The sequence below is a fragment of the Pristis pectinata genome, chromosome 11 (assembly GCF_009764475.1).
Source record: "Pristis pectinata isolate sPriPec2 chromosome 11, sPriPec2.1.pri, whole genome shotgun sequence".
NCBI lineage: Eukaryota > Metazoa > Chordata > Chondrichthyes > Rhinopristiformes > Pristidae > Pristis > Pristis pectinata.
Genome location: NC_067415.1, coordinates 45,189,574 through 45,217,457, shown reverse-complemented (window position 1 = coordinate 45,217,457; position 27,884 = coordinate 45,189,574). Strand labels below are relative to the sequence as shown.

The 27,884-nt window shown below is 39.1% G+C and overlaps 1 protein-coding gene across 1 annotated transcript; it reads left to right on the top strand.

The window, feature by feature from the left end:
• Nucleotides 1-22: 22 nt before the first annotated feature.
• On the top strand, nucleotides 23-26,917 carry ctsc (cathepsin C). Its single transcript, XM_052025543.1, has 7 exons — nucleotides 23-249; nucleotides 4,783-4,928; nucleotides 7,223-7,380; nucleotides 9,265-9,420; nucleotides 15,594-15,712; nucleotides 24,561-24,692; nucleotides 25,495-26,917. Exons 1-7 carry the CDS (start codon nucleotides 33-35, stop codon nucleotides 25,995-25,997), a joined length of 1,431 nt encoding a protein of 476 aa, XP_051881503.1. The 5' UTR covers nucleotides 23-32; the 3' UTR covers nucleotides 25,998-26,917.
• The last annotated feature ends 967 nt before the right edge of the window (nucleotides 26,918-27,884 follow it).

The window sequence follows — 27,884 nt, the reverse complement described above, 5'->3', positions numbered from 1 at the left end:
CATGTGGCCGGTCACCTGACCCGAGCAGTCACATGACCTGCTCCCGGGCAGCTCCTATTGCCGGTGTTGCGGCTGTCGGGTTAACCATGGCGATGTATTTGTATATTCTGTCCTTGCTCGGGCTGTTCTCCGTGCGCTCCGCTGTCGCTGACACACCGGCCAACTGTTCTTACGAGGACTTGCTGGGTACCTGGGTGTTCCACGTTGGGCACGAAGGGCAAGGCAGAGATGTCGATTGCTCCAACGTGGGTGAGTTTAAGACAAGCTCTCTGCAAAACTTGCCGAATCGGCTGCTTTCTTCCGTCCAATTATGCCGGCGTTTCGCATTGAATGAGCCGAGCAATTTTAATAGTTCACATTACGAGCAAGTAGCCAGTCCGTGATTGATATTTGCATCAACCGTTTAAGCTTCTTGGAGACTTACACGTTTCGAAGTCTAAATCCACCAAACGATTGGTAGCTTAAAGTTACTGAACTTGTTTTCTGGGAAAATTGTCTGTTCTGAATTAGTAACACGACCAAATAACTTGCTTTAAATCGCTGTACTTTTTAATGAGAAAAAGAAAAAAAATACATTTTGTCAGATAGGGATAGATAAGAGAAAATCTTGCCTGATAATGAGGCAAGATTTGTCCCTGCTTGTTCAGGCTTGTCGATTTTGTTTTACCCTCTGGGACTATTAGGGGGAACTATGAAACTGAAACTATAGGCAAGAAGCTAACGTGCAAATGAATATGGAGGCACGAGAGACTGCAGATGTTGGAGTGTGGAGCAAAAAACGAACTGCTGGAGGGACAGTCTTGATGCAGGGTCTCGACCCGAAACGTCGACAATTCCTTTCCCTCCATCAGCTGCTTGACTCACTGATTTTCTCGATGAAAAACGCGACGATGCTGGAGGAACTCAGCCGGCCAGGCAGCATCCGTGGGCAAGTCCTGAAGAAGGGTCCTGATCTGAAACGTTGATTGCTTTTCTCCACGGATGCTGCCTGGTCTGCTGAGTTCCTCCAGCATCACCGTGTTTTTCATCTAGATTCCATCATCTGCAGTCCTTTGTTTCTCACTGATTTCCTCCAGCACTTTTTTTTTGCCCTATGGAAATAAGCATCTTGTATGGGGATGTTTAGTGAATTGTTATAAAGTCACGTTGAACTTGTGAATTTTAAACCACTCTGCTTCCTGAAGTCTTTGCAATTCTGGAAAAAGTGCTGAATCTCAGATGTAAAAGAAGTCACTTGTACAAAAAAAGGAATTAATCGTTTTCCAAATGCATAGATCTTTGTAAAAAAGGAAGTGAAACACTTAAATATTGTATAGGACTGGAAAAATACAGCACAGGAACAAGCCCTTTCGTCCACGATGTTGTGCTGAACTAATTAAGCTAATGGCATCCAATCCCTTCTGCCTGCACATAGTCGATTATACCTCCATTCTCTCCATGTTCATGTGCCTATCTACCAGCCTCAAACACCTCTATTATATCTACCTCCACCACCACCCACCGCTCTTTTTTTTTAAACCAAAAACTTGCCCCGCATTTCTCCTTTGAACGTGTCCCCCTCACCTTAAATTGCCCTCCAGTATTAGACATTTTGGCCCTGGGTAAAAGAGACCTCTAAAAGATGTATCTATGCCTCATAATCTTGTAAACTTCTTTCAGGTTTCCTCTCAGCTTCTGCCACTCCAGAAAAAACAACCCTAGTTTGTCCAACCTCTCCTTGTAGCACATACCCTCTAATCCAGGCAGTATTTTAGTAAACCTCTTTTGTGCCCTCTCCAAAGCCTCCACATTCTTCCCATAATGTGGTGACCAGGATTGAATGTAATACTCCAAATGTGGCCTAACCAGGGATTTATAAAGCTGCAACATTACTTCCTGACTCTTGAGTCAATACCTTGACTAATAAAGGCAAACATACCTTAAATTTTCTTTATGATCCAATCAAATTATGTGGCCACCTTCAGGGAGCTCTGGACTTGGACCCCAAGATCCCTCTGTACATCAGTGCTGTTGAGGGTCTTGCCATTAACTGTATACTTTCCCTTTACATTTGATTTCCCAAAGTGCAGCATCTTGCAATTACCTGGATCAAACTCCATCTGCCATTTCTTTGCCCATATCTGCAACTGATCTATATCCTTTCTACACTATCCACAATGCAACGAATCTTTGTGTCATCTGCAAATGTACTAATCCACCATCCACTTTTTCATTCAAGTCATTTATATATATCACAAACAGCAGAGGTCCCAATACAGAGCCCTGCAGAACACCACTAGCATGGACCTCCAGCGAAGAATCCATACAGCCAAGTCACTGTGGATCCCATGCATCTTAATCTTCTGGAAGACCCTACCATGAGGGACCTTGTTGAACGCCTTACTTTACTAAAATCCATAAAGACAACGTCTACTGCTCTACCTTCATCGATCACCTCCTCAAAAAATTGTTAGAGATGACTTGACCTGCACAAAGCCATGCTGACTGTCCTTAATTAGGCCATGCTTTTCCAAATGCTCATAAATCCTATCCCTAAGAATCATCTCCAATAGCTTCCCTACCACTGACGTGAGACTCGCCAGTCTATGGTTACTAGGATTATCCCTATTTCCCTTCTTGAACAATGGAACAACATTAGCTACTCACCAGCCCCTCCGGGACCTTGCCTGTGGCTAGCGAGGACACAAAGATCTTGATCGAGGCCTCGGCAATCTCATCTCTTGCTTCTCTCTAACCTGGGGTATATCCCAACAGCCCATGGGGACCTGTCCACCTTAATGTTTTTCAAGAGACCCAGCACTACCTCCTCCTTTATCTCAAAATGCCCTAGCATATTAGCACGCTCCACACTGATCTCACTATCCTCAATGTCCTTCTCCTTTGTCAATACTCACACAAACTACTTTTTCAGAACCTCCCCACATCCTCTGCCTCCAAGCGTATGTTCCTTGAGTGGTCTTGCCCTCTCCCTAGTTATCCTCTTGCTCTTGATTTATGTAAAGAATGCCTTGAGATTTTCTTTAATCCTACTTGCCAAGGACTTTTCATGGCCCCTCCTGGCTCTTTTAATTCCTTTCGTGAGCTCTTTTCTGGCTTCTTTGTATTCCTCAAGAGCCCTGTTCAATTTTAGCTTCCTAAACCTTGTATATGCTTTCTTTCACTTCTTGACTAAATTTACAACCTCTCTACAAGATCCAGTGTTCTCCTACCTTGCCATCCTTGTCCTTCTTCCTGGAACATACTGGTCCTGTACTCTTTGCAGTTGGTCTATAAACAACCTCCATGTGTCAGATGTGGACTTGCCCAAAAGCAGCCATTCCCAATTAATTCTCCCTCGCTCCTGCCTAATACTCTCATAATTTACCCTCCACCCACCCCCATTTAATCCTTTCCCACAAGGTTTATTTTTATTCATAGAGATCTTAAAATTTAGGGAGTTATGATCACTGTTTCCTCAATGTTTTCCCCACTGAAAGGTCAGTCACCTGATCTGTCCAGTCTCATTTCCCAATCCAAAGTCTAGTACAGCCCCTCCTCTAATTGGACTATCCACATACTGTTTTTAAGAAACTCTTCTGGATGCACCTAACAAATTCAACCCCATCCAACCTTCCTGCACAAAGGAGGTCCCAGGCTATATTGGGGACGTTGAAGTCAACCAGGACAACACCCTGTTGTTTTTGCATCTTTCCTAATCTGCTTGTATATCCTTAATGTCCCAGTGGCTATTGGGGGGGGGGGGGGGTGGAGGGGAAGGGGTTCTGTAGTATAATCCCATAAGAGTGATTGCACCTTCCTTATTTTTGAGTTCTACCTATATAGACTCAGTGGATGAGCCCTCCATTATGTCCTCTCAGAGTGCAGCTGTGATATTGTTCCCGATTAATAGCACAATTTCTCCCTCTCGATCTCTTCTAAACCATCAAAACCCTGGAACATCAAGCAGTCAATCCTGTCTCTCTCTGAACCAAGTCTCTGTAATGGCCCAACATCATAGTTTCATGTATGGGATCCATGCTCTAGGTTCATCTCCCTTACCCTTAATACTCCTTGCATCAAAATACACTTCAACCCTTCCATTCCATCATGTATATTACCTTGCTCCTGCCTGTCCTTTCTTGCTGACTTACTGGTTGTGACATCTACCTTTCTTTCAGTCTCTCCACTTTCTGGAAGGAGAGGCAGAAGATACAAAAAGCCTGAAACCATGTACCACCAAGCTCAAGGACAGCTTCTGTCCCTATTGAATGGCTCCCCAGTACATTAAGATGGACTCTTGACCTCTCAATCTTCCTTGTTATTGGCCTTGCATCTTATTGTCTACTTGCATTGCACTTTCTCTGTAACTGTTAACACATTTATTCTGCATTCTGTCATTGTTTTACCTTGTATTACCTCAATGCACTGTTATAATGAACTGATCTGGATGAATGGTATGCTAGACAAGTTTTTCATTGTATCTTGGTACATGTCACAGTAATAAACCAATTTATCATCAGGGATGCTGGAAGTTTCCTTGATCACCCACATCCTGCAAGAGGATTTGTGTAGCTGGGATGGCAGTTAGGGCAATGGTATGCAGGATGAGCATACCATTGCCCTAACTGCCATCCCAGCTACACTAATCAGAAAAGTAATTTTAAGAAAAACCTTGCCTGCTCTTACCTGTTCCTCTGCTCAACCTCCTCACCAAAGCCCTTCAAGCCAAACCCTCAGCACTTATACTCAAACACAGTATTTGCAGCATATTAATAAAGTTGTATTGCAATTTTTCTTCCATAGGTCCTCCAATAAAAACTGTGACTGTACATCTCCAGAAGTTTGATATTGCTGAAAGTGAACGTGGATCTTTTGGTTTTTTCACCTTGATTTACAACCAAGGTTTTGAAGTGGTACTTGATAATTACAAATGGTTTGCTTTTTTTAAGGTAGGTCTCAGTTTTTAATGAATAACTGAATTTGCATACAGTATTGGGTATCATTCATTTGATTCACTTGCCTCTGGTCATGAGTTCATCTAGACTAGAATTGGTAAGTTTTAGGTGAGACTAAACAGTGTCCTGATGTCTCCTTTAAATGGATTCAAAGGACCCAAGAACTGTACTTAAAGAGCAGGAGAGTGTTCCTTGTGCCCTGTCCAATATTTATTTCTCAATTAAAATTTCTACAGTTATCTGATCATATATTTTATTATGGTTTGATGTTGTGTGATTAAATAAAATATTGTTGGATGAGATTTTCACCAAGTGGCAGTGGATATTGATATACTTTTGATCCATACTGACAGGTGAGGTTTCCTGTCACTAGCAAACAGTTGGAAGAAAGGCCCATAAAGTTAAAGTGATTTGATTTGTAAAAGAGCAAGGAATTTTCTGGAGTCCTGGTCAATACTCCTTCCTGAATCAATGTTACTAAAAATATGTAATTTTTTTTTGTACTACTTGTGCATAATGGTATGCAAATTGACTTTAATTTAACAGTCAACTTGGATTCGAATAAGTACGAGACATCTTGGATTCTGTAGCTGTGACACAGCAAGTCATGTCATGATTATAATAAGAGAAAGGTAGAAATAATGAAAATTTCCGAAGTTTCATTTGGTGTATCTCTAGTGGGACGCATTTGATTTGAATCTGGTGCCTGTTTGCTGTGTTCATAAATTAATGCTTGAGTTCATTCATCTGAGGAGAGTGCAAATAAAGCTGATCAAGGCTTGAGCAATGGTCAAGAGAAATAATGTGAGTAAAACCCAAGGACAAACAGTAAATCCTAACAAAATGGGTAGTGATTACAAATCCTCTCTGATGGAGAGAGTGAGCTGATACCAGGATAGTGAATAACTAGATGAAACAAGTTTAGTGAAAGGTAATGGAGTTGTGCAGAATGAAGCAAGCAGGTAACAGTATTTGAAAGTGGGGAAGGAATTACTAGGAATAAATCCGAGGTGTCCTAGTGTGCAATTAAAAGAAACTTTTGGAGGAGTAGGAAATAGCTTGTCAGAGCATAGGCAGTGAAGAATTTTATGTCATTGAAAATAGATACTACAGTAAACTCAGGAAATTAATAAATGGTGATTCACCATGGAAAACATGAGCATTTGCCCATAACTCAAAGCAACAAATTAAAGCTGGTGTTCCAGTGCTGCAAGAAACTTTAGTACATAAATAATGATTCCAGAAAATGGAGGAGTAATGTGGAGAATATGTATTCAAGAATGACAAACAAACAAACAAGCATTTGCAACCTGTCTCAATATTACCTGTTACTGGCATCAGTTGATCAACTTGGGGTCCTCGTGCTCTCTCTCTCGCTCATGTTAGTCCTTGGTTCACACTACTGAAGCAGACCAGAGTTTATATAAGCTTTTTAGTTCTTCATTCAATCTTGCTTGCAGGCTCTGCTCATGTACAGTATTTTGCCCATCGTTATCAACCTTAGATTGTATTTTGCAAATTCAAGTCAAGTCCTAATTCACATCCTCCTTATATTTAATTAAGCTTTTGTCTATCCCAATCTTAGTTTTCAACAGATAATTGCAGCCCAATTCTATCGTCTTTTGTCCTTCAGATAATTTCTAATGTCGTTGTCTCCCTTTTATACATGTTATTTGTGGCCACCTGTTAAGGCTACCATTTATGTCTTCTTTGCTTGTTTGTACCCCATCATCCACCTAAATGTGTCCGTCTGACCTCCCCACTTGGTTCTGCTGTCTCGGAAAATCTTTTGCGGATGTAACAAGATAATATCCATTTCCACCCACTTAACCAACAAAGTTTGCATGCTGTTCTCATAGGTTGAGTTGACTGCCTAAACGTCCTAAAAGAAACGTCTCCCTGCTACACATCATAAAAATCCAGTATCATGGGGGATGAATAACTTTGACCAGAAAGGAGTTATAGTAAACTTTGAAGATGGAAGAGAAGTGTTGAGTTATTGATGCTTTGTCTGTGCACAGTTATGGATTCATTTAAGAGACAGATGTCTGCTATGTGTGATTGTTTTCTGGAAAATTCAATTCCACCCAATGGATGGCCTTGCACGACTTGTGGTGCAGTCAAGAAAAATGTAAAAGTCATATTTTTGAAGGTTATATACAATTATCTTTATTCCATTAAAATATCAAAAAAAGTTGCTGATCCAGTCATTTTAAATTATAGAAAGCGCAAAATGTGAATGTTTACTACATTTTCTATTCTTCCCACCCCCCCGTAACCATTAATAGTACAAGCAAGAAGGCTCAAATGTAACTAGCTACTGTCATGAAACACTACCAGGATCGGTACATGATGTGTTGGGTCGAAACTGGGCCTGCTTTTTTGGCAAGAAGTACTCCAGGAATATACAAACTAATGTAGTTCATTCAAAGAGACACCTGTTACGGTAAGCAAATTATTGATCCTGAAATTAACATTGTGGCTTTATTAAATGTGTACAGTTCCTTTGGCATGTACATATTCCATTCCTGCACCAGTCCTGAAAATGTACATTTAAAACAAATTCTTCATGCAGATCCCTATTTGGTGCAGTTCATGGTGATTGCCACTAATTCTCTCTGAAACCAAAAATTATAACCTGCAGAGATAACTCCATGGTTTTGAAATTTTAGGACAATTTTAAAATGTCTAATTTTACTTTCAATCAATCTTCAATTCCTCTTTCAGGATTTGTTCCTAATTTGACATTTCTCCCACTTCTTCTGATTCACTCTTCTTGCTGGTCAATTTGTGTTAATTGCCAGTATTTGAGTCTCATTGTTTAAGATTTGTGGCTAGCCCTGGCCACTCAGGCCCTAGCTATCTGTTGCTCTATTTGCATCAGCCTGCAAGGTTAAGTTTAACGGCAGATGCTATTGGATTCCCTGCTGCAGTTTCTAGAAAGAGAATGGATTTAAGATCTCTGCATTGCTACAAAATGTAATAGGTACTTGAAATTGGTTTTTACTTGATTTTGGGGGGTGGGGCGGTGGAGAGAATGATATTCTTGTCAGGGTGAAACTGGAATCCATTAATGAATGCCAAATGCTATGCTCAATTTCCATTTAATATTTGATCTGTTATGGAAACGCACAGAAAGCTTCAAGTTCCTATTATGTTATATGGAATGATGCAATGTGTTGGTATTGCAAGTAAAGACAGCCTTGATCTTGTGCCATGTGCAAACTATTATCGAAATGTAGCATAACCATTACTGTGATTTAATACTTTCTTAGCAGAATACTGAATTTCATTTTAGGGAAGCAAGTCAATTGCATACTTGGCCAGGCAGCAGCAGGTAGTTTGACGTCTAAATATTGGAGTGTCATTTAAATTTCTTCTATTTTAGATTTCACCTAGTCTGAATGTTGTAATTGGTTTTTTTTAAAAGAATCTTTGAGGGTGATGGGAAATCCATTTGTAGCAGTGGTCAAGAGCAAGTGTGTTTTAGAGAGTGTGAAGGTGGTATACTACGTAGAATGATAGATGATTACATGAAGCTGTGTGTCATGGCCTGGCTACATTGAGAATCCTATAATTAGGATTTGATATATATTAGTATAAGTAGACTATTTCTCACAGTTTGAGGGGGAAGAAAAAATTTCCATTCTTCATCAGCACTGAATAATGTATCTACTCCAGTAACATTTACAAAAAGAAAACTGATTTTTTGTATTATTTTTCTTAATGTAACATTACTGCCAAGCCAAATGATCAAAATGATTTGCTCAGTAAGATTTATTGATGTGCATTTTAATATTTTTGCAGTTGACTGTACAAAGCACATGTTGGAAAAACAGTTCTAAAATATTGCAGTATTTTAAAATATTTAACACGATCTCATTATTTGAGGATTTCCAAAACTGCATTTTATAGGCTTTTTTTAAAAGATGGTTCCATACATTTCCACATGCAGAATTCCATGTGGAAAATACTTCCACTGTATGGAAAGGAAGGAGGGGGACCTTCCCAAAGCCCAGCTAAAGTTATAATGGGTTTCTTTTAATACACGCAGAAAACCTTGGTATTAGAGCCATTAGTGGGAAATGGGAGGAGTATGAGAAACTGGAGCAGGTAATTTTGAATGATCTGGTGCTGCTTTTCAAATATAATTGTACATGTTTCCAAACAATATATTGCCAGCGTTTTGACTGATTTTGTTTTCTTTACTTTCCCCAGTCTAGGTAAACTATTTTGCTTTGAAATGCTTGAGCAAATAAAATATTAATTATCATTTGGAATGGTTTTAATTGTTCCCTCTGTTTCATTCCCCCACCTCTATCCTCAATAGCCTCTCACAGAGACAATACAAGCCTAATGTGGATTTTGTGAAAGCAATAAATACAGTTCAGAAATCTTGGACTGCAACGGTTTATGAAGAATATGAAAAATTCACCATTGAAGACTTAATTAAACGTGCTGGTGGTCATGGCTCACGCGTCCCCAGGTAGGTTTTGGTATTGATTTATCAAAGATCTGTAATATAGCACTCATTTCCGAGAGAGAACAATGTAGATGTCTGGAAAAATGGTGGAAATACTACTTATAAGATTGTCCTGAATTTGCAGTAATGCTAACTGAATTTGCAAAGTTCTAAATCCTTGTTCCCTGCCCATGTGTTGTAGCTGGGTCACACCACCACTGTAGCTGGGAAAACTTCGAACAAAACCATTCTTCCACTTGTGCTGATGTACTTCTGCAGTCAGTTGGTTGCATCTCCAATGCTCACCGCCTTCAATTTTGCATCACTTTGATCCCATATAGGTGACCCCTGTGTTACAGCAGTTTGGGTAATGGAAATTCGCACTTGCAGAATTTGCAAATCACTACCAAAATATCTGAGATATGGAATAAAAATTCACTCTGAAATTTGTGGGGGGAGGAAAGTACATGCAACTTTTTTTAAACACTCACTACTTGACACACAACTTGGGTGATGAGGCTTCACGTTATGGAAAATCGCGATATGGACCATTTTATAGGAACGCGACCCCCCTCTGCCCCCTTAATGCGGGAGTCACTTGTACTGGATGAACTATGGTCTTGATGGTTACGGCTACATCTCCTCGTCTCTGGAATTCAAAGCTTTACAGGTTTATCAGGTTGATTCCTGGAATGGGCAGATTGTCCTGTGAAGAGAGATTTAAGTTATTCTCTGCCATTTAGAAGGATAAGAGATGATTTCATTAAAATATAAAAACACATGGTAAAGGTGCAGTGACGATATTTTCACTGGCTGAGATGTCTAGAACAAAGAATAAGTCTCAAAATAAAGGTTGGCTATTCAGAACAGAAATGAAAAGAATTTTTTTTCCATGCAATGGGTATTTAATCTTTGCCTAAGTGGGCTGTGGCATTTCAGTTACTGAACATATTCAGGATTGGAGATCAAAAGATATTTTGATGTTAGGGGAAATTAGGGACATGTGGTAAAAGATTGACTATGATTCTATTGAATGGTAGAACAGATATGAGTGTCTAAATAGCCTGCTTCTGTTTCTGTGTCTTGTGTTCTTATAACCTCCATTCAAGGATGGGCCTCAATGCAAGCTTGAGGAACAGTACCTCTGTTTGGCACATAGCTCTACAGACTCAATATTGACTTCCACATCCTCCGCTAACTGGCTTTCTTTCTTTATCAGAACTATCCACTTCTGCTGTAAGTCATCCATCTATGATGGTTCAGTTTTTCTCTCTCAATTAGCACAACCTGACCTACTGGGCATATCCTTGCATTCTGCAACATTTTATGTCACTTTCTTTGTATTGTCACCTGCTAACTGCCCTACTGATCAAAGGATTCCCACAGATTATCCCCACAGCACCCCTGGCCTCGCCCTGTTATTGATGTTCTCTTTGTCCTATCCACCCCTTTCCCTGATGCACTTCATATTTAAAACTAACTTGATTTTGCCTTTCCTAGTTCTGACAAAGGGTCTTTGACGTCAACTGTTAACTCTGTTTTTCCTTCCACAGATGTCTTGTCATCCTTTGAATTTCCTTTGCCTACCTGCAATTTCCTTACTGAAATTTGTATATCTTTTGTCACTCTTTCCCCTTCCAGGAAGTTCAGCCTTTGTCCAGGTGATAGTGTTCCATGGTTGAATCCCTAAAAGGAGGAATAATTTTACTGTATTTGCTATTCCTTGGTCATGTGGTATGTTAACTTTTGGGAGTTCTCAAATGCTCACCATTTCTGTCATCTGACTGCTAAATACAGTGAAAGCACTACTTGCCATCTTATCTTAGTTTTTTTGCTCCTGCTTCACTTACTATTTCCTTGACATTTTTTACCCATTTTATTTGATTTACTAGCCTTGTATAACAAGTTTTGCACCTTGATAGCAAAATGTTGCAAAGATGGTTGTGATTCTCTGGAACTCTCTTCCTTAAAGGGTAGTAGAAGTAGAATCTGTGGATGTTTTAAGGCAGAGATAGATACTTGATAAGCAAGTGATGAAAATGTGAAATTAAGATTAAAATCTGGTCACCCATAATATTAAATACTGGAGCACACTCAAGGGGCCAAATGGCCTATACCTGTTCCTGGCTCACGTAGTGAATTAATTCTAGTGCTTAAAATCTGGGCAGCTGCAGGCATGCTGACCAGTAATGGAGCAAATGCATATCAGGATGATATTACACACTGGGGGAGACAAACTATGGCTGTTTGAAGGGCTCCAAGAAGTTAGAAAATTGAAGCTGTGAAATGATTTAAAAAACAATAATACTGGGAATTTCAATATTGCCATATCAGTGGAAGCCAGTATAGTTCATTGAACAGAGGGATGACGGATGAACAGGATTTTAGAGTGAGGGGAGTGAAGTGATTGAGATTTGTCTGGGCTTGAAGGTGTTTTCATCAGCTGAGCTGGAGATAAGATATTACGGAGATGTGACAAGGCAGCCTAAGTAATCGAACTACAATGTGATCCAAAGATTATCAAACAATCTTATTCAGTTTTATAGAAGGGGATTGATTTAGTGGCTGAGGAATAGGGTCTGTGACGTGGATTAAGATGATGGTTTCAGTCTTGTTCAGGAAACTTTTGATCTATATGAGAAAAGAGAAGCAGGCCACGTGGACCAAATAGTCTAGAATTTTCCAGCCACATGAATAGTGGGCCTAATTTTCTCTAATATATTTCAATACTACAACTGGATTTCACAACATCTCTTGTAGGAACGTGAACATACTGATTGAGGAAAAACTTAAGGAGTAAATACACAGAAATGAAATTCCTTCTGTATTCCGATCAGACAGTGGGTTGTTGCAATCCCCTTAATTCTTTTGCATTTACTCACATCTCTAGTCTCTCCTATTTTCCATTCACTGAGGGGGTTTATAAGAACTTAAGAATTAGCAATAGAAGCTGGCCATGTGGCCCTTTAAGCTATCTCTGTTTTTCAATTAGATTTTGCTTGATCTGATCTTGGCCTCCACTCATGTTTCTTGCAACTTTTCCATGATTCCTCAACAGAGCAAAATCCTATCTCAACTTTGAATATTAGTTTCCACTGTCTCTGAATTACAAAGATTTGTGACCCTTTGAGCAAAGAAAATGTCTCCATTTCCATCTTAAATAGATGACCATTTATTCTAAAACTTTGCTGCCTATTTCTGGATTCTCCCACAAGGGTAAAATTTCTCTCTGCATCTGTCCAGATTTTCACTTGGCAAAATTAGTTAACCACCAATTTATGCAAAAACTCTGTCCTTGCAAGCCCCTTTTGGATCTTGTATATCTATAAAATCTCAAACACTTGTGTATCCATAATCTGCTTAATTGTTCCTCCATAAAGTATTGTCTTTCTTGGGAATCTACTTAAATCCACTTTCTCAGAACTGTTTCCAATGGAAGTATATCCTCTTCATCACTAATCAGCAGTCAGTAGTAACAAGGCTTCTCTACTTCATCCTCTTTGCAACAAGACCAATGTTCTGTTTGCCTTCTTAATTGCTTGCTGTACCTGCATATTTGTGTGTTTCTTGGCCAAGGACACACTTTCAGCAGCATTCTGTAGTTTCTCCTCATTTAAACAATGTTTTCTGTTCCTATCTAACATGGCATTTCCTGACATCATTATACTCTCTCTGCCAAATTTCTGGCTGCATGCAATCTATCCCCGTGTGGACTCTTGTGTCTTCTTTCGCCATCTACTTGTGTTCAGCAAATGTGGCTAGCGTACAGTCCTTTCATCCAAGTAATTACCATAGATTGTAAAATTCGGCACTAATCCATTTTAGACACAACTGATTACGGCTTGCCAAGCTGAAAATGATGAACTTATTCAAACTATTTTTGTTAGTTAACTAATCCTCTCTCCATGCTATTTTATTATCCCCATCTCTGAGCTTATGTACAGTAATCTTCATATCACTGTCTTTTCTTTCAATTAACTTTAGTTAGCCATGAATGGATCATCTTTCTCAGTCTTTTACTTCCCAATGCAACATTTAAGGAAATTCTTCAGATTTCAATATGTGACTGCCACTGCTTCACCATCTCACTTAATGTATTTACCCAGTCCACTTTGCATTTAACATCTGCAAAACCATGGTCCTTTGCCAATCTGTCCCTACTGTACAACATCACCTTCCTATAATAAAGATCTGAAGCAAGACCCTGGAAAACCTGGCACATTTCTGATGTAGTGGGAGCTACTTGCCCCTTCACAGATGTTGAAATTTAATATTGCCTTCAGTATGCCAGCATAGCCTTTGCCTCTCTGTGTTTGAAGACCTCAGACATGGCACAAAGCTTACAGACTATTGAGCAGCAGTCATACCTTCATCCTGTGCACCTCAGTCATGGTCTACCTACACCAGGAGATTAAAGCAATGCCACAAGCACTGGCTCCACAAAACCTTTCAAATCCACTAACAGGATAAATGAACCAATGTCCACATCCTCTCTCAAGCCTACATCCTCTAACTAGACTCATTCAGCTTCAATGGATGGGCCTCATCTCTCTTGTGCCTGGCGGCGCCAGATCCGCAAAACTGAGTTTGTTCCAGCTCTCGCACAAGATTTTGGAGGAACTCAGCAGGTTAGGCAGTATCTATGGAGGATTGAGACCCTTCACCTGGACTGAAAGCTAGATGGGAGAAAGGCAGTATAAAAAGGTGGAGGGAAGTGGTGGAACAAGAACTGGTTCCAGGAGAAGAGAAGTGATGGGCAGATAGGGGAGAATAGGAATAGTGCCAGAAGCTGAGAGGTGATAGGTAGAGGTGACAAAGGACTGATGATGATGGAATCTGAGAGAGGAAGGTGGGGAGGGAAGATAGGAAAAGTGGGGGAGGGCAACTGGTGGGAGGAGTGCATGGTGATGGGCAGATGAAGAGGTTGGAGGAGAGGAAAGAGGGTGAGTGGAGACCAGGTAGATCAGGAGTTGAGAGAAAAGCAACAGAGGAAGAACAGTTACCAGAAGTTGGAGAGTTCAGTGTTCATGCCATCAGGTTGTAGACTACCTAGGCAGAATACAAGGTGCTGTTCCTCTGCAGATTGGAGCAAAGGAGGCTTGGAGGTTACATGATAAAGGTGCATAAAACTTTGAGAGCCATAGATAAGGTAGATAATCAGACTTTGTTTTCCCTGTTTGGGGGTGTCTAAAACCAGAGGCTGTAGGTTTAAGGTGAGAGGGAGTATGTTTAAAGGCGATCTGAGGGGTAAATTTTTCACATGGAGTAGTTGGTGTCTGTAAATACCTGCCAGAGGAGGTGGAGTCAGGAACAGTAACAACACTTCAAGCGGCATCCGGACAGGTACTTGAATGAGCAAGGCATAGAGGGATATGGAATTAATGCAGGCAAGTGGGATTAATATAGATAGTCATGATGGCTGGTATAGATGTTGTGGGCTGAAGGGCCTGTTTCTGGGCTGTACAACTCTGACATTGATTCTGTCTTGCTGTGTTAGAAGTTGTCTGCCAGTTGTGCTCTTGCCATCTTTTTTATTTTCAAGCTCAAGACCTCCATTATACCTTTTTAATCCTATTGATGCCTGTTTTAACTGTAATGGTTAACACTCAGGTTTACCCTCAATGCTTTTTCCTATGTTTTGTCATACTTTCACCTTCTTTTTCCATTTCCATGTTTGTCACCTGTACTTCATAGCAGTGCCTCCATTGGTTTGGTTCCCCCATTTTACTCCATAATGTTCCAACACTTCTGCAAATGCATGGCACTGCCAGTTCATTAGCTAAAATCTAAATTGTATTAATATGTACTGAGTGGAAATCTCTGTGTATCCCTCCATGGGGAAGAAAATCTGAGGTCCCACAAAGCTTCAATTTCATCATTGGGAAAAGATGGGGGAGAAGAAAAGTTTCACTTTAAAACTCTGAATATTGGAAAGTAAGATGGTTGATTTGTGCAAAATTTGTTACTTTAATAATGTAAAATTACTAATTTGGTCACTGCTTCAACCACTTCATTCTGCAACAGTTACTTGAATTGCTGATATTTTGCAACATAAATTCAATGAAGATTTCTTTCGGATTAAGGAAATTAAACTACTTTTATCTTGTGTTCAAAAATAATTCCACTTTAAAAATAGAGTAGTGATGCATGATTTATTCAAACAGATTTTTCCATAGTGATTAGTTGTTCTTTCATAGACGTCCAAAACCTGCGCCTATGTTGGAGGAAGTACAGAAGCTTTCAAATTCTTTGCCAGAATCGTGGGACTGGAGGGATGTAGATGGAGTCAATTATGTTAGTCCAGTTAGAAATCAAGGTAAGTCTGATTTGTGCTTTGAAGCGAAGAATTAAAAGTAGGACTTGCATGTGCTGTTGTTACATTATGTAGCAAGTATAAAAATCACAGGAAAATTCTATATGTAGCAGAAGGGAAAGGGGGACAGTGTTTTCAGCACCCTTGGTAAACATTCTAAAATGGTTTACTGAGATTATTTAGGACTCTGATGAGACCACACCTAGAGTACTATGAATAGATCTCATCTTCCAACCCAAGGAAGGATATAGTTGTGATAGAGGGAGTGCATCAAAGAGAGCAGTGATTCTTGATAAGGAAGATTATCCTATGATTATTAAGCAAACTCTACCAAAACTCATTCAGAAGAATTAAAGATTATCTTGTTGAAACATACAAATTTCTTATGGGATAGAGGCAGAGTGTGATGCTGGGATGGCTGGAACTAGGAGTCAGAGTCTCAGAATAAGAAATCGATCATTTAGGAGTGACTGAGAATAAGTCTCTTCACCTAGTTGATTTTGTTGGTCAAGCTTAGTCAACCTTTGGCATTTTCTACCCAAAAGAGATGTGGAAGCTCAGTTGCTGAGCATGAGATTGAAAGATTTTTGGGTATTAAGAAAATCAAGGGATACAGGAAAATGGCAATGATCCAGGTTCTAGTGCGAATGGGTCTACATCACAAAATTGCCTGCAGTGCAGTACAATTGGTGCAAGCCAGCCTATTTGCAGTCTGCAGAGATGATTAATGCAAGAAATGCAATATTCTCATTCCTATAATAGGAATTTATTATAGGGAGTGAATAATGAATTATTAACCAAGTCATGATTCTTGATGGCAGCATCCTTTGCTTTACTACTTTTATCACAAAGCTCACTGAAGGGAGATAGTTGGATTCTCTCATGTTGGACAGGCTACTGGCTGGCATTTGTGTGGCATGAATGTTACTTGCCGTTTAATCAGCCCAAGGCAGAATTTTGTCCAAGTTCGCCTCCATGTTGGCAAAGACTGCTTCATTATCTGAGGAGCTGAAAACAGAATTAATCTCTGCAATCATTAGCTGTGGCATTAAATGCAAGATCTTTACTGAAATTTTTGCTGTGGCAATGTGTTGGGGCCTAGATCAACCTAACATTTTTCACATTTTAAAAAGGTTTTTCTTGTTATGGTTTTAAATTTATGAATAGACATAAGATCATTTGAACCAACAGTGTAATTAATACATATAAATCAGGAATTTCTTGCCAATTATTTTAAATATAATTCATGGAAAATTGTATAGGGATCGTGGGTGTGATTGGTACAAGCCATTTTTAAGTATTTAAAAGTAATGACCCACATTCAACTTTACAATCTGAAATTGCAATGCAAAAAACAGTTAACTTTTGTAATTCTACCTGTTTTGGGCTGTTTTTCGTATTTTTATATTCGTGTTTACTAAGCATAATTTGTGGAGTGGTTTAATAGTATTTGTAGAATATCCATTATTGTGCATTCTTGAAATCACAACAGATGTAAAGGATCAGGATTTTTCATTCAGTAATGAACGTAAGGAATCAATGTTTTTTGGATTTTGTAGTTGTAATAACAACAAACATGTTTACTATCACTACCCTGTGAAACCGAAAACACATTTGGGAACTATGTACGTTTCAACATGGAACAATACGGCACAATACAGGCCCTTCGGCCCACCATATTGTGCCAACCTTTAAATACTATTTTTTTTCAATCTTTTTATTAATTTTCAAATTAGTACAAAATAATATATAAAACATTAGTAATTATATATATGGTACAAAGAGATCAGGATAGCAATCATAAGTTAATATATATAATCACAAGGAGTAAAAAAAAAAGTAATCTAGACCTCCTGTTCACTTATTAAGTGAACAAATACAAAAGGAAGGATTGAAAGGAAATGAAATTTAATTACACGAAAGAAGAACCCCCAAATCAAAAAAAAAAATTGATAATAAACCAAAAAAAAAACCAAAAACTTAAACTGGACTGATATTTCTTCAATTAAAAAGGAAAAAAAATATTATGTCGTCAACTCCACTCCTCTGCATTCAAGGGTTATTGAAAGGAATCTGAAAAAGGTCAGCTTATATCATATGGAAATATTGAATAAATGGACTCCAAACTTCGTCAAATTTAAATGAAGCATCAACAGTACCACTCCTAATTTTTTTCTAAGTTTAAACATGATATAGTTTGAGAAAACCACTGAAAAGTGGTGGGAGGTATTGGATCCTTCCATTTGAACAAAATGGATCACTTGGCCATTAACGCGACAAAGGCGATCATACGACAAGCAGAAGCAGATAGATGGTGAGCTTCCATCATTGGTAACCCAAAAATTGCAGTAATAGGATGAAGTTGTAAATCAATATTCAATACAGATGAAATGTTAAAAATATCTTTCCAATATTTCCCCAAAAGGGGACAGGACCAAAACACATGTCAGGGAAGCTACCTTCGAATTACATCTGTCACATATAGGATTTATATGATGATAAAAACGGGCTAACTTGTCCTTGGACATATGGGTCCTGTGAACCACCTTAAACTGTATTAAAGAGTGTCTAGCACACATAGAAGATGTATTAACTAATTGAAGAATTTTCTTCCATGTCTCAGTAGGTAAAAGTATCTGGAGTTCTCTTTCCCATTCATTCTTAATTTTATCAAGTTCCTCTGAACGTACTTTCATAATCCAATCATAAATTATTGCTATCAGGCCCTTCTGATAAGGATTAAAACCTAAATTTTTTTTCCGTAATTTCAATTTTATATGGTGTTGGAAAAGAAGATAAAGTAACTTTAAAAAAATTTCTGATCTCTAAATATCAAAAAAAAAATGTGATCTAGGCAGATTGTGTTTATAAGACAACTGTTCAAAAGATAAAGTTATCAATGAATAAATCTCAAACATGTTATACCCTTCATTTTCCATAAGGAAAAGGCTGAGTCAATTCTAGATGGTTGAAAGAAAAAATTAGATTGAATAGGACTTGATAAATTAAATTTATTCAATCCAAAAAATTTACAAAATTGAAACCATATCTGTATTATATGTTTAACTATTGGATTAGTCACTTGTTTACTCCATTTAGTAAGTGCAAAAGGGAATGAAGCTCCTAAAATAGAAACTAATGAAAATCCTTGCACTGATTCACACTCAAGGTGTACCCAACAGGGACAATGAGTTGCATCTAAATCTTGTGCCTGAAAAATTAAGTATCTAATATTAATTGCCCAATAGTAAAATCTAAGATTAGGTAAAGCCATACCACCATCCTTTTTTAATCTTTGTGAATATTTCTTTCTTAACCTTGGGTTTTTATTCTGCCATATATCTGAAAGAATTTTGGAATCAAAATAAAAGTTGGAATCGCCTGAAATAGATACAAAAATTTTGGTAAAATATTCATCTTAACTGCATTAATTCGGCCAATCAATGATAAAGAGAATGGGGACCATTTAGTAAATAATTGTTTAACATAATTAATTAAAGGTAAAAAGTTCACTTTAAATAAGTCCTTGTGTTTCTTGGTAATTTTAACACCCAGGCACGAAAAATAATCAGTCACTAATCTAAATGGTAATTGCCTATAAATTGGGACTTGCATGTTTAATAGAAGCCTAATACTATCTAACCCCTTCCTCCCACATAATCCCCCTATTTTAAATTCCTCCATATGCTTATCTAACAATCTCTTGAACTCGACCAATGTACCTGCCTCCGCCACTACCTCAGGCAGCGCATTCCATGTGCCAACCACTCTCTGGGTGAAAAACCTTCCTCTGATATCTCGCTTGAACTTCCCACCCATTACTTTAAAGCCATGCCCTCTTGCATGAGCATTGGTGCCCTGGGAAAGAGGCACTGGCTGTTTATCTATTCCTCTTAATATTTTGTACACCTCTATCATGTCTCCCCTCATCCTCCTCCTCTCCAAAGAGTAAAGCCCTAGCTCCCTTAGTCTCTCCTCATAATGCATACTCTCCAGACCAGGCAGCATTCTGGTAAATCTCCTCTGCACCCTTTCCAATGCCTCTACATCCTATAATGAGGTGACCAGAACTGGACACAGTACTCCAAGTGTGGTCTAACCAGAGTTTTGTAGAGCTGCATCATTACCTCACAGCTCTTAAACTCGATCCTGTGACTTATGAAAGCTAACATTCCATAAGCTTTCTTAACTATCCTATCCACCTGTGAGGCAGATTTCAGTGATCTGTGGATATGAGCCCCCAGATCCCTCTGCTCCTCCACACTGCCCAGAATCCTGCCACTAACCTTGTACTCCACCTTGGAGTTTGTCCTTTCAAAGTGTACCACCTCACACTTCTCCAGATTGAACTCCATCTGCCACTTCTCAGCCCAGCTCTGCATCCTATCAATATCCCTCTGCAATCTTCAACAGTCCGCCACACTATCCACAACACCGCCGATCTTTGTGTCATCTGCAAGCTTGCTAACCCACCCTTCTACCCCTTCATCCAAGTCATTAATAAATATCACGAAAAGTAGACGTCCCAGAACCGATCCTTGGACACCACTAGTCATAGCCCACCAATCTGAATGCACTCCTTCCACCACAACCCTCTGCTTTCTACAGGCAAGCCAATTCTGAATCCACATGGCCAAGCCTCCCTGGATCCCATGCCCACTGACCTTCTGAAGAAGCCTACCATGTCAACCTTGTCAAACGCCTTACTAAAATCCATGTAGACCACATCTACTGCGCTACCCTCATCAATCTTCCTGGTCACCACCTCAAAGAACCCTATCAGGCTTGTGAGGCAAGATCTTCCCTTCACATGCTGGCTGTCCTAATCAGTCCATGATTCTCTAAATGCTCATAGATCCTATCTCTAAGAATTCTTTAGAACAGCTTGCCCACCACAGACGTAAGGCTCACTGGTCTGTAATTCCCTGGACTATCCCTACTACCTTTTTTGAATAAGGGGACAACATTTGCCACTGTCCAATCCTCTGGTACCATTCCCGTGGACAACGAGGACTCAAAGATCCTAGCCAATGGTTCAACAATCTCCTCATTCGCCTTGCGGAGGAGCTTGGGGAATATTCCGTCAGGCCCCGAGGACTTATCTGTCCTAGTATTTTCTAACAGCTCCAACACATCCTCTCTACATGCTCTGGTACATTATCCCTACCAACACTCCTCAGCGTCATCAAGACCCCTCTCCTTGGTGAATACTGAAGAGAAGTATTCATTGAGAACCTCGCCCACTTCCACAGTTTCCAGGCACATCTTCCCACCTTTGTCTCTAATCGGACCTACCTTTACTCTAGCCATCCTTGAAAAAAAGGCTTGGATTCTCCCTAACCCTACTCGCCAAGGCCTTTTCATGTCCCCTTCTTGCTCTCCTCGGCCCCTTAAGTTCCTTCCTTGCTACCCTATATTCCTCATGAGCCCTATCTGATCCTTGCTGCCTACACCTTGTGTATGCTGCCTTCCTCCTCCTAACTAGATGTTCCACCTCTCTTGTCACCCATGGTTCCTTCACCTTTCCATTCTTTCTCTGCCTCACTGGGACAAATTTATCCCTAATGTCCTGCAAGAGATCCCTGAACAACGACCACATCTCCATAGTACATTTCCCTTCAAAATTGTCATCCCAATTTACACTCTCAAGTTCTAGCCTTTTTATTTCATAATTTGCCCTTCCCCAATTAAATATCTTCCTGTCCTCTTTGCTCCTACCCTTGTCCGTAACAATGCTAAAGGTTAGGGAGCAGTGGTCACTGTCCCCCAAATGCTCACCCACTGAGAGATCTGTCATCTGACCTGGTTCATTACCCAATACTAGATCTAATATGGCATTCCCTCTAGTCAGCCTGTCAACATACTGTGACAGGAATCCGTGCTGGACACACTTAACAAACTCTGCCCCGTCTAAACCTTTGGTACTAAGGAGATGTCAATCAATATTTGGGAAGTTGAAGTCTCCCATGATAACAACCCTGTTATTCTTGCACCTTTCCAAAATCTGCCTCCCAATCTGCTCCTCAGTATCCCTGCTGCTACCAGGGGGCCTATAGAATACTCCCAGTAGAGTAACTGCTCCTTTCTTGTTCCTAACTTCCACCCATACTGACTCTAGAGAGGATCCTTCTACATCATCCACCCTTTCTACAGCTGTGATAGTATTCCTGACCAGTAATGCCACCCCTCCTCCTCTTTTCTTCCACCCCCCCCCCCCCCCCATCCCATTTAAAACACTGAAATCCAGGAATATTCAGTCACCATTCCTGCCCTGGTGACAGCCAAGTCTCTGCAAGAGCCACAATATCATAATCCCATGTACTTATCCAAGATTTCAGTTCATTACCCTTATTCTTGATACTTCTTGCATTTAAGTAAATGCACTTTAGCCCATCCACCTTTCTACTTTTATACCCTGTACTCTGCTTCTCCTTCCTCAAAGCTTCTCTGCATGTTAGATCTGACTTCCGCATCCACTCCTTCATCTGACCTACCCCTCTGGTTCCCATCCCCCTTGCAAACTAGCTTAAACCCTCCAGAACCACCCTAGCAAACCTGCTTGCAAGGATATTGACCTCCCTCGGGTTCAGGTGTAACCTGTCATCTCTGTACAGGTCCCACCTTCCCCAGAAGAGATCCCAATAATCCAAAAATTAATACAAAGTGTTAACTCTGTTGTAGTAATCCAGCAGGCCATCACAAATGTGCTGCTTGCAACCTTTCTCAAGAAGTAAGCTGAAATCACTTGAACAGTGTGCATTTTAAAGTATTTAAAAAGCAGTTGCACCTTGGGAAATATTGCAATTAAGTTGCATGAGGTCCAAGTGAGGTGTTAAAATAGCATCCTGGACCACAGTTAATAAACTCTTAGCCCTAAAAGAAACTTTGTTTTCCCTGCAATGAAGATATGTCTTTAGTTTCATTTCTGCTCTAATCATTTAGTACTTTGTTCAATGTTTGGAAGTTTAACTTTTTATCTGGCTTCCCTATATGAATTCTTTGTGATTGGCTGCCCAGCAATTTGATGCTATTACATCTGCTGGACATAAGGCATCTTGCTAAATTGACAGCAGACCTTGGGGGAGAAAGGGAGTTGCTGAGAGCAGAGTGCGAGATCTATTGGGAGTTTTCCAACATTAGTATATAGTATGTCACTTTGCCACCATCTGCAAATTCTGGCCCTATACAGGTGAATCTATGCAGAACAATGCTTGCCTGATTGGCATTGAATTATTTGTCTGGCTTCATGTTGCTGGTTTAACCTACACCTGTCCCCTGCTGGTTTACAGCTTGCTTCTTTCTACTGGTGGCTAGGGGCATTTTAGAAAGTCATACAGCACGGAAATGGACCCTTTGGCTCAAATGTACATGCTGACTGTTGAACCCATCTATACGAATCCCATTTGCCTGTGTTAGGCCCGTATCCCTCTATGCCTTGCCAATTCAAGTGCCTGTCTAAATGCCTCGTAAATGTTGTATCTGCCCCCACCACTACTTCTGGTAGCACATTCTAGACATCAACCACTCTGTGTAGAAACACTTTACCCTTGGATGCCCTTTTTTAAAAACTCCATCCTCTCCCTTTAAACTAATGCCCTCTTGCTTTTAACACCCCTTTTTTTGTGACTTGTAATTTTCATGTCTTGCACTGTACTGGTGCAAAACAACAAATTTCACAACGTATGTCAGTGAAAATCTGATTCTGAAAAAGATTTTATTCGCCCTGTATACATGTCTCACATAATTTTATTTACCTTTGAGATTGCCTTTCAGCTTCCTCCAGGGGAAACAAGCCCAGCCTGTCCAATCTCTCATTATAACAAAAATCCTCCAACCCAGGCAACATCCTGGTGAATCTCCTCTGCACCCACTCCAGCACAATCATATCCTTCCTATAATATGGCAACTAGAGAGTGCAGTCTAACCACTGGTAGTTGGGCAGAGGAAGGAGTGAATTTGGATTGTATGTACAGTTGTCTCTGAATTTGCTTGCTACCAAGGTCAACAAGTTCATTCATGATCAATTGTTATTTTTGACGTTGAGAGTTATACAATTCCAGGCTGATAGTGCTTTTCAGTAACGTTATTTTCTGTTGATTGGTGCTCAGAATTGTGGATGTCATGAGGCAATAAACATGTCAGACCGGAAGGCTATTGCACACCTCCCTGAAAATCTAATTTGTGTTCAGCTTGCCAGCATCAAAAAAGCAAATTGGGGAGAGTTCTTGGCTTTGGGTAGGGGACCTTTTCTATTCACAACAAAATCATTTGGTTGCTAAACATCTTTGCGCTAGATTGTGTATTTTCTTGGACTTCAAAAACAAGGTTTAGGATATAATCAATTTTTTTTCATTACAACCTAAGTTCTACTCAGTAGTTATTTACATAATATGCACTTGACTTTTTTTTTGTATGAAACATTTCAATGTTTGGTAGCTGGGTTCTGTCTTTGTTAAATTATCTAAACTGGCCATACTCTTGCTATTGCTGCATGCCATATTCACGCCAACAGCTTTTCACAAATCCACATTTAATTAGGTTGTCTGTAGTTCTTCCAGCTGCTGTCATGTGTGATACAAGGGACTTTCCTTTCTTTGAAAGGCATTATCTAAATGGCAGCTGCCAAGGTAATGGATTTGTAGTGCTATGAAGCAATGAGGATATTTTTCTGTCACTGTTTCCTGCTGCAGTATATTGGTTTAAAATAAAGATCCCATGCACGAAAAATGGGAAATACTGCTTTCTTTGGATCAGTTTTAATGTTGCACTCTTTAATGTTTGAATAAAGATTAAATGTGTTTTTATTTCTGTTCACTGCTCTGTGTGACCTTGCCTCTTTCCTTTACTCAAGGCACATGTGGGAGTTGCTATTCCTTTTCTTCTATGGGGATGCTAGAAGCTCGCATTCGTATTTTGACAAACAACACACAGACGCCGATCCTAAGCACTCAGCAGATAGTATCCTGCAGTAATTATTCACAAGGTATTTGACTAACATCAGTAATGTGTAATTTATTGGTTCTTATGATCACGCTTTTGGATTGTGACCTTGCAAAACATTTTCATGTAGTTGTTCGTGCTCCAAAGCGTGAATTAATATTTTTTGTTATTCAGAATGTTATCTTCAAATGTGGAAATTTAGGCCTATTGTGTAAGATTATTTTGTTGCATTCCTAACTTGCACTTCACAGCCAAATTGATTATTTTAATCAAAATGTGAATGCATGATAATTATGTTTGGTATAGTTGCTTGTTAGTACACATCATTGTGCCTGCAGATAATAACTCTCCAGAGTTAATGTGGGATAGTGTGAAAGGTTACAATATTCATTAGTAATCCAGCATTTTAAGAATTGAATTACAAATGGAAAGTGCTGGAAATACTTATCAGGTCTGGTGTAGAGAGGGAAACTTATTCAATATTGTGAGTTTTTGGATTTTAAAAGTTGACTTTCCAGGTAATGTATTTCGGTTTAGAACATTCCACTTGTCAGCAAATTGAACATCTCTTTGTGAAACAATGGGAAAATATATCCACAGTGGCATTGGTTAAATGAGCTCTTGAGCATATTGGACAAATTTCATAATTTGCCATATAATTGGTAGGTAATTTAGCTGAGTTTAGTTCTGAAGTTTTATTTCTGTAGCAGATTACCAATGAAATGTTTATTTTGCAACATCACTTGGATCTGAGATGGGAGAGTGGGTGTCTCAGCTGCATTTTTTTTATTTCACCCATATTTACTCCATGTGACTTTTTACTTGTGCTTTTTAATCTCATCCAGGATGTATGGGAGGATTTCCATACTTGATTGCTGGGAAGTATGCCCAAGATTTTGGTATGGTTGAAGAAGATTGCTTTCCTTACCTTGGAAGAGATAGTCCTTGCACCATTAAGAACTCTTGCTACCGTTATTACACATCTGAGTATTATTATGTGGGTGGATTTTATGGTGCTTGCAATGAAGCAGCCATGAAATTGGAACTGGTTAAAAATGGCCCTGTATCTATTGCTTTTGAAGTTCACAGTGACTTTATTCATTATCGTGGAGGAATCTATCACTATACTGGGTTAAGTGATCCATTCAATCCTTTTGAGCTTACTAATCATGCAGTGCTGCTAGTAGGCTATGGCAGTGACCCACAAACAAAGGAAAAATATTGGATTGTTAAGAACAGCTGGAGTGCAAGTTGGGGAGAAGATGGTTACTTCCGAATCCTTCGTGGCAGTGATGAATGTGCAATTGAAAGTATTGCTATAGCAGCTACCGCAATGCCTAAACTTTAGAGGAATAACCCAATATATTTTCTGAAAGCCAAGCTGGAGAACCAGCTATGGATTTTGATTTTTCCCTTCTAACTCTTTGAAGATTATCTGAATCTTAAATGGTTTTGAAAAGGTTTTGCTAGCCCCACCTTAAGTTGGTGTTGGATGCTATTGCTTATAAAGATGCTGTGTAAAAACATCTTTATCTTCAATCTGAGTGTGCAATGATTTGACTTTATAGAATGTTTTTGAATTCCATAATGAATGGTGTGATTTCCAAATGATTTTTAAACTTAATATTGTAAAGACTGGATTTTGGCTTTCAAATTAGATTTTTTTTTATTCCATAAAGTTTTTTCCTTGATCTAAATTGAGACAATTATTAAGATGTCTGTTTTAGTATACATAAGTGTAAATGATTTAATCTATGCAGTATATATTTTTAAAAGTTTGAAATAATCACTTGACATGCCTTTTTAAAATTTAAGTTGTCTGAAAATGGCTATTATAGAACAAATTGTGATCTTCAAAACTACAAAATCATTGCCTTAAATCACTAATCAAAATGGTAATTTCCTCATCTGTGTGTAACAGGTGGGATTTATTATGAATGTATCTGCATTGATTTAAATTTGGCAATTCCAATTTTCAATCGTACAGTTTTCCATCAAATTTGAAATCTGTTTCAGATAAGTAACCCTTTAAAATAGAGCATGGGTCATGGCAATAGGGTGTTTTCTATTAAGTTGCTTATAATCATAAAACTTGCTGGGCAAGAGTCTGAATGTATACACGTAAAGACTTGATATTCCCCGTATGTATAAATGTGTTTTGCATTTGGTTATCATCCATGATGTAACTCTTTTGCCAAAAATTTCTTAACTTGTATCTATTCCAATAAAAATTGATAAAACATTGTTCATCAACAAGTCTTCTGACCTTTGCTGTGATAATTGAACTGATTGCCACTTGTTTCTGTCCTGCCAACTAGTGGCATTTGAGCAGGGAATTTTCTTAAATCTTCCAGGAAAGAAGCAACACCTGAGTAACGTTCTCATTACTGCCACCAGTAACAGAGGATTGCATATGACTAATGGATCAACCACATCCTACTAAGATAAAGTATTAAGACTAATGGATTTGGACTAAGACCATCTTTTTTTTACCACTTTCTTATGCTCCTTACAAATAGCTTAAGTTTGTTTATTTCATTGCACAGCTAATAAAACCCACTATCATCTCTGTTCATGTCTGTTGCAAAGTGGGAATGAGGTGGTGGTGTGGTTTTGTGTGGTTTCTGAAAAAGCCTGTCAAAAAGTGCATATGTACTTTAGGTAATGGTTGAGGCAAAAAACAATTACTTTTCACATTTGCAAGCCAGATCCATGCAAGTGAATTTCCTTTCATGTATTATCTAATTGTTTTAATTTATCAAAAGGCTTTACATTTAACACAATTGTCAGCTTCTTTTGAATTTTCACAACTGCTTGTTTTTTTAGGTGAAAATGCTAAATGTTTTGTTAGATATCATTTATTCATTTGTAAATTCAACCAAATTTCAGGAGGGGCTTGTAAGATACTGTGGAGAGCCAGCAGATGTCAGTGTGCTTATTTGCCACAGATTAAAGGGTGCAATAAAATTTCAGTTTGAACCATTCATAATTCTTTCAACCTTTTGGAAGCATTCTCGTTCATTTACTGGTATGATTGGTGTGGTGACATATAGCAGCAAAGAGTACAGAAATGTTGTATTGAGGTCAATAGATGGACACTAAAGAAATGTGGTGAATCAGGCTGCACATATGTTGGTAAGCACATGGAAATGATTACACTTAATCTTCAATAGATCTTGATTCCAATACTTTCCTCTGAGCCCATCTCGTTCTTGCCTTCTCCTTCCACTTCTCT

Excerpts from the sequence above, each read along its gene's own strand:
- ctsc (XM_052025543.1), top strand. The coding sequence starts at position 33 with ATGACCTGCTCCCGGGCAGCTCCTATTGCCGGTGTTGCGGCTGTCGGG. Across the intron at positions 250-4,782 it reads TGTCGATTGCTCCAACGTGG|GTCCTCCAATAAAAACTGTG; the intron begins GTGAGTTTAAGA and ends TTTCTTCCATAG. Across the intron at positions 9,421-15,593 it reads CATGGCTCACGCGTCCCCAG|ACGTCCAAAACCTGCGCCTA; the intron begins GTAGGTTTTGGT and ends GTTCTTTCATAG.